Source organism: Selaginella moellendorffii, unplaced genomic scaffold (assembly GCF_000143415.4).
Source record: "Selaginella moellendorffii unplaced genomic scaffold, v1.0 SELMOscaffold_36, whole genome shotgun sequence".
Lineage (NCBI taxonomy): Eukaryota > Viridiplantae > Streptophyta > Lycopodiopsida > Selaginellales > Selaginellaceae > Selaginella > Selaginella moellendorffii.
Window position 1 is genome coordinate 1,280,415 of NW_003314297.1, and position 12,344 is coordinate 1,292,758.

Sequence of the window (12,344 nt, forward strand, 5' to 3'; positions counted from 1 at the left end):
CTCTAAGGTTTTGGCCTCTTATAAAATCCCAGTCTCCAAATTCGGTTTGCCCTAATATGGGCACTCTGTTTTTAGGGTTGACAAGATGTTTAGGGCTAGGCAAGGGCAAAGGTGTCGGTGACACGTAGAGCAAACGCGTGCATACGCGGCGAGCATTACACGTGGCTTTCGCTCTTTATTACAATATAGTTTTGCCCTTGGCATTGCGATTGATCGATTTCATTTGAAGTGGTGCTTTTTAGGCGAGAACAAACGCGAGAGGAAGAGAGAAGCTATGGCGACTCAGCAGCAGCAACAGCAACCTCCCAGCTACGATCAAGCTCAATCGCGCGGCGGCAGCGATCCGTATGTGTCGTATCCACAGGTCTATCCCGGCGGTGGCGAGAAAGCGAAGCAATCCACGCAGTGGGAGGAGGCGCCGGTGATGGGCACTCCAGCGAACCCTAGCGCTCATCCGGGTAATCAGCAAGCAGCCATGTCCCAGCGCCCCGAATTGAAGGAAGGGAAGGGATTTGACGAGCCCGGAGTGGCGGGAAGCTATGTCTCGCCACAGGTCGGCGGAGGAGGAGGAGATCCCAATAGAGCCGGTGGCGGTGCTGGAAGTCCCTACGTCCAGACAGCATCCATCCCATCCACTCCAGGAAAGAGTAAGCGATCTCTCATAGTTTGATCTCTTCCTTTTTTGTTGGATCGATCGAGCCTTGTGATCGCAGGTCCCATGGAGTCTATCCTCGAGATCTTGAACAAATGGGGAAAGAAGGCCGAGGGCATGGCCGAGAACGTATGGAATCACTGTAAGTTCTTCCACAAGAGTCTAAAGTTCACAGTGATGTCTCTAGTGGATTTTCCTTCTAGTGGATCTTCCATGAACTTCATAGCTTACTTGCCAGTGAAGAAGCTCACAATTTTTAATCTTTTGCAACAGTGAAGGCCGGTCCTTCAATGACGGATACCGCGTGGGGGAAGCTCAGCCATGGCACCAAGGTCTTCACGGAAGGGGGATACGAGAACGTCTTCAAGCAAACTTTCGGTACCGAGGAGAACGAACGCCTCCGAAAGTCGTACGCGTGCTATCTCTCCACGTCTACGGGGCCGGTGCCGGGAGTTCTCTACATCTCCAACCGTAGAATCGCGTTTTCTAGCGATCGACCGCTCACGTATTATCCCTCGCCGGGACAGCAAGCCATGAGCTACTACAAGGTAAAGTCTCTTCCTTCGTTTCGAGTTTCTTAGTTCCTTCGCGTATTTCTTCCTTTGTTTCGAGTTTCTTATTTCACCCTGGCTTGTTTCTTCCTCTGTTTCGGGTTTCCTTCGCGCATTTCCTCCTTTCAAGTTTCTTAGTTTTCCATGGCAGTGTTTTACTTTTAAATCTTCCATTTTCCCTGGTTTTCTTTCGTTTAGATCTTTCATTTCTTATCTCTGTCCATTTTGCAGCTGGTCATACCTGTGGACAAGCTGAGGAGTGTCAATCCCTCGACCAATCCACAGAAACCCATGGAGAAGTATATCCAGCTCTCCACCGTTGACAACCATGAGTTTTGGTTCATGGGGTTTGTCAACTACGACAAAGGTGTGAAGAACTTGCAGCTGGTGTTGAACAATCCGAATGGGTCTTGGGATTCTTCCCCTAGACCACAGTACAATGCTTGAAAGCGTCTACCATTTGTATAAATCTGTATGTGATGTGAAATCTTTTAAAGCTTTGTGTGGACTGAACAAACCAAATTGTCAGAAGTGTGTGAGAATCTAAGCAGGGAAAAACATACCTTGTGTTTTTCGGATAATTCGGTCTAACAATATCTTTGGAATGATCATTTAATTCGGCACCATTATGTTCCACGCATTTGGAACTTCCCCTGGATGATATAAACATGCCGCAGGCATGAGCATTGCAACAAAATAAAAATCAGCTAAAAAGTGAAATCACTTACCTCATGGGGCTTATATTTCTCTTTCTTGTATTCCTTGTTTTTGTAAAGCAATGCTACGAGTCAGTAATCGAAGCTCAAGAAAAATGAAATGTTTGCTCACCGCTACGCGTCTCAAATGGCTCCTCCGCACAGATATCTAGGTGCTTCAAAGCGATGTACGTTCTCGGGGACTCCCTGGACGACACTGGGAACTTTGCATCCGGGCACGCCACCCAGTCCGTACGGTGTCACGAATCCCGGGTGTCCCAAAGGCCGATTCACCAACGGTGGCGTACTGGTGGATTTCATAGGTCATCTAGAGCAAAGAAAACAAAATGTCAGGGAGCCAAATGAACGCTGCAGCACAAGACCTTGGACGAAAACCAACAATTCCTTACCATAGCTGTTCTTGCGGGACGAGCTTTGCCTTCGTTGGAGGAACGGTGTTAGGCCTGGATTACTTCCACCAAAGGGGGGTACCTACTCTCGTGCCAGGATCGTTTGACAATGAAACTGCGTGGTTCGATTCTTACAGAAAAAACTGCTCCGGTATAGAGCTTGAGAAGAGCTTGGTCGTTGTCGGGGGTGGTGAACTCTGCAACAATAGACGAAAGTATACACCACTGGGTTGATCAATTGGTGAACAAGTTAGTCCAGGTAAATAGAACTTACAGTCTCGCTCACTCTTTCAAGATCATATGTTCTGTCTTTCCAGAATGCCTGTTGGTTCTTAATGTGCCTTCCACAGCCTGTACGCCAATTTATCTCGACACTATACCAGACATCAAAGGTTTGGATGACTATGGATGCTTGAAAGGATACGGAAAAGTTATAACCACTCACAACAAGAGGGCTGTTCAAATCGGAGGCGATTACCAAAGGAGCTACCGTCTTCATAGCCGACCGCTATAAGTTCCTGTATGACGTGCTGCGAGAGCCAGGAAAATATGATGAAACCATCTACTTTCAAGTTGTTTTGATTGAATTGTATGTACGCAGGATTTGAGAAAACTCACGAGGCTTGCTGCGGTGGTGATGGCCAACACAACGCAATTGTCGGGTGTGGTCACTCTGGATTTACTCTCTGCAGCAACGTCAGTCAGTATCTTTTCTTCGATCAATTTCACTTCACGGAGAGTTTCAATAGGCAGGAAGCAATGGCACTCGTCCACGAAAAAGAATACCTTGTTTCAAATCGTGGATCTCGATTATCTCTGGATGACTTATGTCGATAGTAGTCGTGATTCGTGCATTTGTGTAATGGAATCGCTGCACATAGTTCTAATTCGAAGTGCTTCGTCCAACATGCCAGCAGTAACATATATGTTAGCCATCGTCACATAAATCGAAGCACCAACATTACCAAGCTTCAACATGGACTCGAAGGCAAGCTGTCCGACTTCCACATTCTTCCACCGTTGAGAAGCATCCAGCAAACACGTCCATATTACATGATTTGGTTCGAATGGCATGCTCCTCACCAATGCCACTGCATCATTCAACTGATTAGTACGACCGTAGAGATCAACCATGCATGAGTAGTGCTGGATGCAAGGAGAAACCCCATACTCCGAGCTCATGACTGTGAAGAAATGCTTCCCTTTGTCGATAAGTCCGGCATGGCTGCAAGCGCTCAGAATCGAGAGGAAGATCACGTCGTCCGGCTGCAACCGCAGCTTCTTCATCCTCTCGAACAAATCAAGCACGCTGTCGGTGTCTCCTTGAGAGCTGTAACCTGCCATCATCGCACTCCAGGCAACTAAGTTCTTGTGGTTGCTAGGAACCGAAAAGAATACCTGCTCAGCTTCGGCCATGCTCCCGCACTTGCCAAAAAAATCGATGAGACAAGTCCAGACGAAGGTGTTGCTGTCCAATCCAGCTCGCTGAAGCTCCTTGTAAATCTCTCGTCCTTTCTCTAACGCTCCCAAGCTTGCGCAGGCCTTAAGAGCAGCCACGAATGTCACCGCGTCCGCTACAAGCCCCTCTCCTCTCATGCGTGTAAAAAGTCGTAGAGCCTGCTCGCTTTCCCCGACCTGGACGTAGCTCTGAATAATCGCTGTCCACGAGACCGAATCACGATCCGTCATGCCGTCAAAAACACGTCGTGCTTCCTCCACACTCCCACACTTCGCGTACATGTCGACGAGAGCATTTGACACGAAGAGGTCCCGTCCGAGACCATCTGCGGCAGCTTGCGAGTGAATACCTCTACCAATCTCGAGCCACTTTCTCTTGAGCACCTTGTCCTCGGACTCTCGCCCATGAACCGGCTTGCTACTGTCACCACCATCACCACTTGCTCTCTCGGCCAAGCTCACGCAAGCCTTGAGCGCAGCTAGATAAGTCACAGCATTTGGCACGTATCCGTCACCTCGCATTCTCGAGTATAAATCCAAGCTGAGCTCGCCTTGCCCGCACCGTGCGTAGCCCAGAATCAACGAGCTCCACGAAACCACGCTTGGTTTCCTCAAAGCGTCGAACACCCGCCTTGCATCCTCCATACTTCCACACTTCGAGTACATGTCCACCAAGGCGTTTCCCACGAATTTTTCCAGCTCGTAGCCACCTTTTAGTGCTTGACCATGCACTTGTCTGCCTCTTCTTAGACAACCACTGAGAGAACTCCTCCACTGCTCACTTGATTCTCCCAAAGAAGCGCAGGCTTTTAACGCTGCGAGAACCGTGACCCGGTCGGGATCGCAGCCTTCTTCTTGCATGGCAGCGTAGAACTCCAGCGCCAAGTCTGCTTGCCCGGTCTCGGCAAATCCCAAGATCACCGCAGTCCAAGAGACTGCATTCCTGGAATCCATGCTCTCGAAGACGAGCTGGGCGTCCACCAAGCTCCCACACTTGGCGTAAGAATCCGTCAAAGAACTGGCCAGAAATATTTCTGAGAGTTCCCCGAATCTGGCAGCCCGAGCGTGGATGTCCTGGATTCTAGCCAAGAATCTAGCTCTGGAGCCACGGCCCCTGGATCGCTCGATCAAGCTCGAGCAAGCCTTGAGCGCTGCAAGAAATGTGACATGATCCGGACGGCACGACGAATCACTGCCTCCCCCTTCCTGGACAAACCGATCGAAATATCCCAGCGCGGCATCACCATCGCCGTTGAGCGCCAGTCCCTGGATGATGCAGTTCCAAGAAACCACGTCGCGCTGCCGGATGCTCTCGAAGACGCCGCGAGCCTCCATCGCGCTGCCGCATTTCGCGTACATATCGATCAGCGAGCTCGCGATGGCCGGGTGCGCGTCCAAATCCCCGTTCTTGGCCGCGTCCCTGTGAATCATCCTACCTGATTCCAGGTCCCTGGAGCGCTTGCATGCCTTGATCGCTGCCAGGACGGCTCCCACGCCGGGATTCACTCCCTGATCGCGAGCGCTGTGACAGACCGCGATAGATTTCTCCATCCCGGATCCATAAACCCTAAAATGCGCCACTCGGTATATCCTCCATCCAGTTGAAAGAAGGTATATCCAGTTTTATAAGGTTTAGACGAGGGTTATTTGATCAGCTCGTGGAAATTTTGACGCATCGAGGAGCGCCATGGTCTCCAGAGTAAGCCATCGATCCCAAATTTCGATTCCAGGCTAGATTTCTCTCCAAATCTCTTCCATCACTGGTGATCTGAGGGTTTTTGCTTCGATTTTCCAGCAGCGCAGCGCCGGCATCCCCTCTAGCCCTAATTCGCCAGCTCCGGAACAGCCATTTCTATCCATCTCTGTCACCGATCCGGTGAAGCTCGGTAACAATGTACAAGCCTACATTTCTTATCGGGTCAGCACCAAGGTGTGTGAGTTTTAAGCTTGTTATGTGTTCTTCCCGGAGAGATCATCTTTTTCTTTCTTTTTTCCTTTCAGACTAACATGCAAGAGTATCGGGGCTTGGAGAAGATTGTCATTCGTAGATACAGCGATTTTGTGTGGCTACACGAGCGATTAACTGAGAGATACAAGGGCATTATCATTCCTCCGCTTCCAGAGAAAAGTGCAGTAGGTGAGTGAGCAAGAAAGTATTTTTCTTTTGCTCTTTCTTACTTACACTTTGTTTGACTGTGCAGAGAAGTTTCGATTTAGCGCCGAGTTTATCGAGGTCAGACGACGAGCTCTAGACGTGTTTCTGAATCGGATTGCTGCACATCCGATTCTTCGTCAAAGTGACGACTTGAAAAGCTTTCTGCAAGCCGATGAAGACAGTTGGGTTAGTGAGTTTGCTAGATTTCTATGCAGTGCAGTAATTTTATGTTCCAGGTTGTTGAGAAATCAAGAACAGCTGAGGGGGTTTTCAAAAAGAAACCCAGCGATTTCATGCAAATATTCAAGGTAGAGCTGCCAAGTTCTGGTTTTACATGCCATCCTCATTGTTATGGTTTCAACAGGATGTACAATCCAAAGTCACGGACGTTGTGTTGGGTAAAGAAAAACCCCTGGAAGAGACGAGCGAGGAGTATGAAAAGGTCAAGCACTATGTCACAGAACTTGAAGATCATCTTGGCGAGGCACAGAAGCAGTCGTATCGTCTGGTGAAGCGTCATAGCGGTCAGCAATTTTATTTTCATCGTGATATCATCTCTTAACTTACTTCCACTTTAGAGTTGGGACAAGCCTTGGCTGAGTTTGGCAAATCGGTGAAGTCCCTTGGAGGCTGTGAAACGGGACTTCTTGGCAAAGCCTTCGGAGAACTTGGCAACCGTGCGGAGTTACTTTCCTACAAGCTACAAAAACAGGTATTCTGCTTTCCATATCTCCTTGTGAAATGCTTATCGGTCATTTCATCCAGGCGCAAGATCTGCTCATGAACTTTGAGGAGCCGCTCAAAGAGTACGTCCGAACTGTCCAGTCTATCAAAGTAAGATAACGTCTTTTCTAAAAAAGAATGCTAAAGGGGTGTTTCTTGTGTAGGCGGTGCTGAGTGATAGAGCGCAAGCCTTCAGGCAACAACGTGAGCTCTTTGAAGCATCAAAGCTGAAAGAGATCAACCTGTAAGTGACCCATGCTCTGTATTTCCAGTCGACTTATCCAGCTTCCTCGTCTTGTCAGGGAAAAGCTAAGAGTAGTGCGGCCTGACAAAGTAGGGGAGGCCGAGATCGACTACAGAGAGGTATGTTCGCATCGATCGTTGTTGTCTTGCACGAATGACACTTTGCTTCACAGACGAAACTTCAAAGCGACGAAGCAAACAGGCGCTACGAAGAGATCGTCAAGGTGATGCAGCAGGAAATGGTGAGGTTCCAGGAAGAAAAGACTCGAGACTTGGGTGCCGTCTTTCACGAGTTTGCTCGCGGCCAGGCCCAGCTAGCCAACGACACAGCCGAGGCTTGGAAGGTTTTGGCATCGCAACTGGACGCCTGGTCGCATCAAAGCGCTGGAAAGGCCGTAGAGTCGTCCGCTTGAGACGAACAACGCACTCTCGTGTTGTAAAAATTTACAGGCGAAGAGAATATCATCCTTCCAGGTGTGCTAGAATGCTTCTTCTTTCCTGTTGTTATTTTCGCTCGCTAGCCATGTACGTAAGAGCCAAGCGCGCTCGTCACGAGAGAGCGTGCCAGCCACAGCAATCCAGGATCATTGGTCTTGAGCACAAAGCTTGACATCGCTGCTTCTTCGGCAAATCCAACCATTTTAAGCAGCTCAATCGCTCCTGTAAAAACAAAACTAAGGACACTCGAAGACCATACAAGCTTTAGACTGATTACCGGCAAACTTTGCAACACGCTCCTGGAAGACGGGATTGTTCTGCCATGGAACAGCACACGTTAGCAACAAAAACGAAGAAAGTATCGCTTTCATTCACTCGCCTTCTTTATACGCCGGTACTTCTCTTCGTTTGGATGCTCCATGACGTTACTGAACAAGCAAGAGCATAGTGAGAAAACAAATGAGAAACCAAAGCTAAACCTTAAGATTTTCACAAGAGTTTGGAAAGCCATGGCCGCTTCCAAGGGAGTAGCCTGACGAGTAAGCATCGCGATCGAGTCCTCGAGCCGGGAACTAGCAGCAGCTGCTGCGGCATTGATTCGTTTGATCTCCATGTCCAGTTCTCCCATCTCCATCACTTCCACGTCTCTCTGAAACGGACTTCCATGCCTGAGATCGTCGTCTGGATCCGGTTCTTTGTGATCTTCTGGAAGTTTAGTTCTTTTATTGTCTCCGTATGCTTCTTGATCGTCTGGATCATTGTCGTCTGGATCTGGTTCTCTGTAATCTTTTAGAGTTTCCTTCTCGTCCGGGTCTGGTTCTCTGTAATCTTTTAGAGTTTCCTTCTCGTCCGGGTCTGGTTCCCCGTGATGTTCGTTCTCGTCTGGATCTGGTTCTCTGTGACTTTCCTTCTCATCCGGGTCTGGTTCCCAGGTTTCTGTTCTATATGCGTGCGGTTCGTCTGGATCTGGTTCACTCTCGTAAGCTTGAGTTTCATCGGGATCCGGTTCACCATCAGGAAATTCTTTGTTATAAGTTTCTTGGTCGTCAGGATCTGGTTCTTCGCTTACTTTATCATCTGGTTTTGAGCTTTCGGCATTTTCTTTCAGTCTGTTCAATGCTGCGTTGGCTGCTGCTACCTTGACATTCAAAACGGAAGATGAACCTCCACCGAGGCGGTGGCCTTTGCGCAAGACCTCTGAATTATCCTCAATACTATCTGGAACTTGGTGTTTCATGCCGCTTAGACTTTGGCCTCGCGATCTTGTCCAGTCAAGCTCAAGCGACTCTTTGTTAAGCTGAAACAAGAAGGATAAGCAATGAGATTGAACCAAAGGAGAAATGTTTACCAGTTTGTCCAGTTGATGGAAATTCTCATCGTGTTCATCATGTACCATATGCGCCTGAACATAGAACACAGAAGGGTGTTTGTCGGTTGCATATCACAGAAGATCAAGTTTATCTCACCAGTTCATGAAGTAAAGTCTTTCTTATGGATTCATACTTCCGAAAACCCTTCAAGTCATCTGTTCGAAGACGTAGAGAGATCTCTTCTCCGCGATTCTGCAAAACTATGGAGCTCAACAACAGGTTCATCGCATGCTTTCGAATTACCTTGTTGAATCCGAGAAGACACTTGGGACTGATTCCGACCAATCCCTCGGGTGCCATTTCACTAAAAACTCCCACTCGCCATCGATACTGAAAACAAAGTAAAGATCAATCCTTCCGAAGGCATAGAAAAATGCACCTTGTTCATTATGGCGATGATGCCTCTGTCACTAGCCAAGGCATGCAAGAGCTCGAGAGCTTTCGGAGGTGGTGGAGTCATCTACGAACACCAGCACAAAAATTCCGCGACAATCCATCAAAAACAAAGTACCTGTACGCCAGGAAGATGAAGAGTTTTAAAGTCTTGAAACGTATAGGGGCCGGCAGGGAGTTTTCCCGTAGCAGAAGCCGAGGAAGCTCGTCGCCGAGCTCGTTCCTCCTCTTCCTCAAATCCAAGGCTTCTAGTGTCCTTCTGTAAAGCTCCCGAGACTTCCACCGTCTCGTGAGGGAGTGCTCCCATCACACGTAAAACCTTTCCCTGGAAAGCGAACAATAGAAGCTTTGTAAGCATGGAGGAAGCCAGCGAGCGAACGAAAGAAAAAAAGAGAAACCTCTTCGATCCCACACTCTCCAAGAGATAGCATGGCGCATTCCTCGCTGAAGGGCTCCAGCGCTCCACGGGCACCTCGAGGAACCAGCAGCTTCATTGTCTGCGGGGAAATCCCAGTAGCCGACTGTAGCTCCTGCCCCAATTCCCGCAGCGTCGAGCTCGCCGTGATCGCCAGCACGAATTCCTTTCCTCGGTACGTGAACCTCAAGCGCTGCTGCCGCGGCGCCGCCTCTCGATCCACCTCCATCTCCATCGCCACTGGACCCAAACCTTCCCTTATGCTGGGCCGTCGGATGCGCTTCTCGCATCGCCCGCCACGTGTATCAAATCGTCACCGTCGCGGTCGGACGAATATGCCAGATTTGAAAGTATAACGTGGGCCGCCGCGTTGCCAGGATCTAGCTCGAGAACTTTCACCGCCGCCCTCTTCCCCGCCTCTTCGTTGCCACGGACCTTGCTAGCGCCCAGGAGCGTGATCCAAAGCACGGAACTCCCGGAGAAATCCGAGCTCGCGACGAGCATCTCGGCCTCCTGGAGCTGCCCGGCCCGGCCGAGGAGATCAATCACGCAGCCGTAGAGCTCCAGCGAGCGCCACTGGACCCCAAAGTCACTGGCGGTAGAGGCGAAGATCTGGAGGCCGCGATGGAGGAGCCCGGCGTGGCTGCAAGCCGAGAGGACGCTCACGAGCGTGACTTCGTCCGGAGAGCCGCCGCCGTCGAGGAGCATGGCTTCGAAGAGGCCGAGAGCTCGAGCGGAGTGGCCGTGACGAGCGAACGCCGCCACCATCGTCGTCCAGAGAACCGTGTCCTTGTTCTTCCCAAGTTTGTGGAAGAACTCGCTGGCGTCGTCCAGGCTTCCACACCTCGCGAGCATGTCCACCATCGCCGCCTGGACGAATCCATCCTCTTCCACGAGTGATTCCGGGATGGAAGAGATCACAAGCTTACCGTCGGCAAGGCTCCGGCACGAGTTGAGCGCCAGGATGATCGTGGAAACACTCGGCTGGATCATCTGCTCCAGCTTCACCATCCGGTGGAAGAGCTCCAGCGCCGCTCGCGGCTTTCCCTGCGCGGCGTAAGCTCCCATCATCGCATTCCACGAGCTCTCGATCTTCCGCGGGAGTGCCTCGAAGATCTCCAAGGCTTGTGGCAGTCCTCCACACCTTCCATACGCAGTGATGAGCGTGTTCTTCACCTCGCTATCCTGCTCGAATCCACTCTCTCTCACGCAAGAGTGGACGAGCTTCGCTTCCCCGACGCTGCCACAAAGTCCGAGCACGGTGAGAAGCGTCACTCTGCTCGGTGCCATACCTTCTTGCTGCATTCTCTGGAAGAATCCCATGGCGGCCTCCGGGGAAGAGTGATCGTTGAGAGATGCAATCATGGTGTTCCAAGTTACGTTGTCTCGAGCTGGCAAGGCCTCGAAGATCTCCAACGCCGCCTCCAGCTTCCCGCAGCGTCCATAGAAAGTGATGAGCGCAGTGTCGAGCATCAAGTCGGACGCAAACCCGGAGCTGGCGATCTGCTGGTGGATCCGGCTGCCTTGCTCCAGATCTTTCAAGCTCGCACAGACATCGATGACGGTGTTGAGCGTGAGCCTGTCCGGTTTCACACCTTCGAGCATCATCTCGCGGTACAAAACCAGCGCTTGCTCCTGCCGGGAGCAGCGAGAGTACGCCGCGAGCAGGCAGTTCCACGACGAGACGTCGCGAGCTTCGATTTGCGAGAACACTTCCTGCGCTTGCTGGGCGTCTCCCCACCTAGCGTACATGTTCACGAGGCTCGTTCCAACGCCGACGTCCGACTCGAGTCCCCTCTCTCGGATCAAACCGTGAAGAACTCCTCCAACTTGGCGAGCTTCCGGATGATCCTTGCAAGCTCGCAAGACGGCCATGAAAGTCATCTTGCTCGGCCTGTCACCCTCGAGATCCATCCTCTTGAGCAGCTCGAATGCCCGATCGAGCTTGCCGAAGTGAGACAGAGAAGCGATCATCACTGTCCAGAGCTCCACGTCCCGAGATTCGATCTTCTCCATCACCTTCCAGGCCTCGTCCAAGCTCCCACACTTCCCATACATCTTGATCAACGAAGTAGCCAGCGATGGCGCTATGGACTCCTGGAATCCAGCCTCCTCCAAGAGCCTGTGGAGTTTCTTCCCTTGATCCAAAGAAGCCGGCCTCGAGCAAGCGTGAAGAAGCGCGATAAACGTACCCTCGCTTGGCCGGACGCCTTCCAGGAGAGATTTCTTGAAGAGGAGCAGTGCCTCGTTGATCCAGCCCCTCCTCACGTACGCGGAGATCATCACTGTCCAGCACTCTCCATTCCTCTCCACCGCCATGGAATCGAAGAGCTTGCGAGCGCTTTCGACGCTTCCACACCTCACATACATCCCCAGCAGCGCCACTCCAACTCTCTTCCTCTTCGATTCCACCAGGTTGAGGCAGCTCGCGACGCAGTGGATTCTCTCCCCGGCCTCGAGCATTCTGGGAGAGGAGAGGCGATTGAGAGCGGCCACGATCAAGCTCTCGCTCGGCACACTCTCTTCCTCCTCCAGGCACGTCTCCTCGATCATCCTCACGGCTTCCTCGCATCGACCTTGCTCCAAGTACTTTAGAATCAAGGAGTTCCATGGAACCCACCTCTCGACGCCATCCTTCTTGGAAGCCCCGATAGCATCCTTCGATCGCTCCTCCTGGACGAAATCGGGGATTTGTCCTTGACAGATTCCACTCGCCCTGGAAGGAAATCGTCCAAGAACATCGATATTTCCACTGCTGCCACGATTTTCTTCCTTGCCTCTGTGAACTCTACCGAAAAAATGCCTCCCACAGCTATGATCTATCATCACTGGGCACCTTCC

General features: G+C 51.0%; 5 protein-coding genes across 10 annotated transcripts; 2 read left to right on the forward strand and 3 right to left on the reverse strand.

Moving 5' to 3' along the window:
- Positions 1-199: 199 nt before the first annotated feature.
- Positions 200-1,731, forward strand: LOC9653286 (GEM-like protein 5). The gene is made up of 4 exons (XM_002978025.2): positions 200-647; positions 714-794; positions 926-1,200; positions 1,435-1,731. The coding sequence occupies exons 1-4, from the start codon at positions 275-277 to the stop codon at positions 1,648-1,650; spliced, it is 945 nt and encodes a 314-aa protein (XP_002978071.2). The 5' UTR covers positions 200-274; the 3' UTR covers positions 1,651-1,731.
- LOC9658185 (pentatricopeptide repeat-containing protein At2g13600) lies at positions 1,647-5,332 on the reverse strand. Of its 5 annotated transcripts, XM_024683020.1 has the most exons (12): positions 3,707-5,332; positions 3,274-3,645; positions 3,095-3,204; positions 2,927-2,994; positions 2,754-2,838; positions 2,583-2,682; positions 2,395-2,505; positions 2,309-2,337; positions 2,032-2,226; positions 1,932-1,964; positions 1,767-1,856; positions 1,647-1,711 (listed from the first exon to the last, which is right to left on the reverse strand). In XM_024683020.1, exons 1-2 carry the CDS (start codon positions 5,315-5,317, stop codon positions 3,592-3,594), a joined length of 1,665 nt encoding a protein of 554 aa, XP_024538788.1. In that variant the 5' UTR covers positions 5,318-5,332; the 3' UTR covers positions 1,647-1,711; positions 1,767-1,856; positions 1,932-1,964; positions 2,032-2,226; positions 2,309-2,337; positions 2,395-2,505; positions 2,583-2,682; positions 2,754-2,838; positions 2,927-2,994; positions 3,095-3,204; positions 3,274-3,591. The 5 variants fall into 5 exon arrangements, with proteins under 5 accessions (XP_024538788.1, XP_024538790.1, XP_024538787.1 ...); XM_024683022.1 differs by having other exon boundaries at positions 2,309-2,505; positions 3,274-3,638; XM_024683019.1 differs by having other exon boundaries at positions 2,309-2,505; positions 2,595-2,682.
- A 21-nt stretch (positions 5,333-5,353) lies between these two features.
- LOC9653287 (sorting nexin 1) lies at positions 5,354-7,372 on the forward strand. 2 transcript variants are annotated; one of them, XM_024683023.1, is made up of 11 exons: positions 5,354-5,465; positions 5,562-5,696; positions 5,768-5,903; positions 5,968-6,107; positions 6,158-6,229; positions 6,286-6,445; positions 6,500-6,633; positions 6,687-6,755; positions 6,809-6,888; positions 6,947-7,007; positions 7,061-7,372. In XM_024683023.1, exons 1-11 carry the CDS (start codon positions 5,454-5,456, stop codon positions 7,298-7,300), a joined length of 1,239 nt encoding a protein of 412 aa, XP_024538791.1. In that variant the 5' UTR covers positions 5,354-5,453; the 3' UTR covers positions 7,301-7,372. The 2 variants fall into 2 exon arrangements, with proteins under 2 accessions (XP_024538791.1, XP_002978072.2); XM_002978026.2 differs by having other exon boundaries at positions 5,399-5,465; positions 5,565-5,696.
- LOC112349163 lies at positions 7,322-9,772 on the reverse strand. The gene is made up of 10 exons (XM_024683016.1): positions 9,487-9,772; positions 9,207-9,413; positions 9,075-9,155; positions 8,939-9,025; positions 8,792-8,887; positions 8,674-8,727; positions 7,805-8,622; positions 7,705-7,753; positions 7,603-7,642; positions 7,322-7,547 (listed from the first exon to the last, which is right to left on the reverse strand). Exons 1-10 carry the CDS (start codon positions 9,736-9,738, stop codon positions 7,405-7,407), a joined length of 1,827 nt encoding a protein of 608 aa, XP_024538784.1. The 5' UTR covers positions 9,739-9,772; the 3' UTR covers positions 7,322-7,404.
- A 299-nt stretch (positions 9,773-10,071) lies between these two features.
- On the reverse strand, positions 10,072-12,332 carry LOC9658186 (pentatricopeptide repeat-containing protein At4g18520, chloroplastic). Its single transcript, XM_024683015.1, has 2 exons — positions 10,433-12,332; positions 10,072-10,373 (listed from the first exon to the last, which is right to left on the reverse strand). Exons 1-2 carry the CDS (start codon positions 12,327-12,329, stop codon positions 10,093-10,095), a joined length of 2,178 nt encoding a protein of 725 aa, XP_024538783.1. The 5' UTR covers positions 12,330-12,332; the 3' UTR covers positions 10,072-10,092.
- Positions 12,333-12,344: the final 12 nt, after the last annotated feature.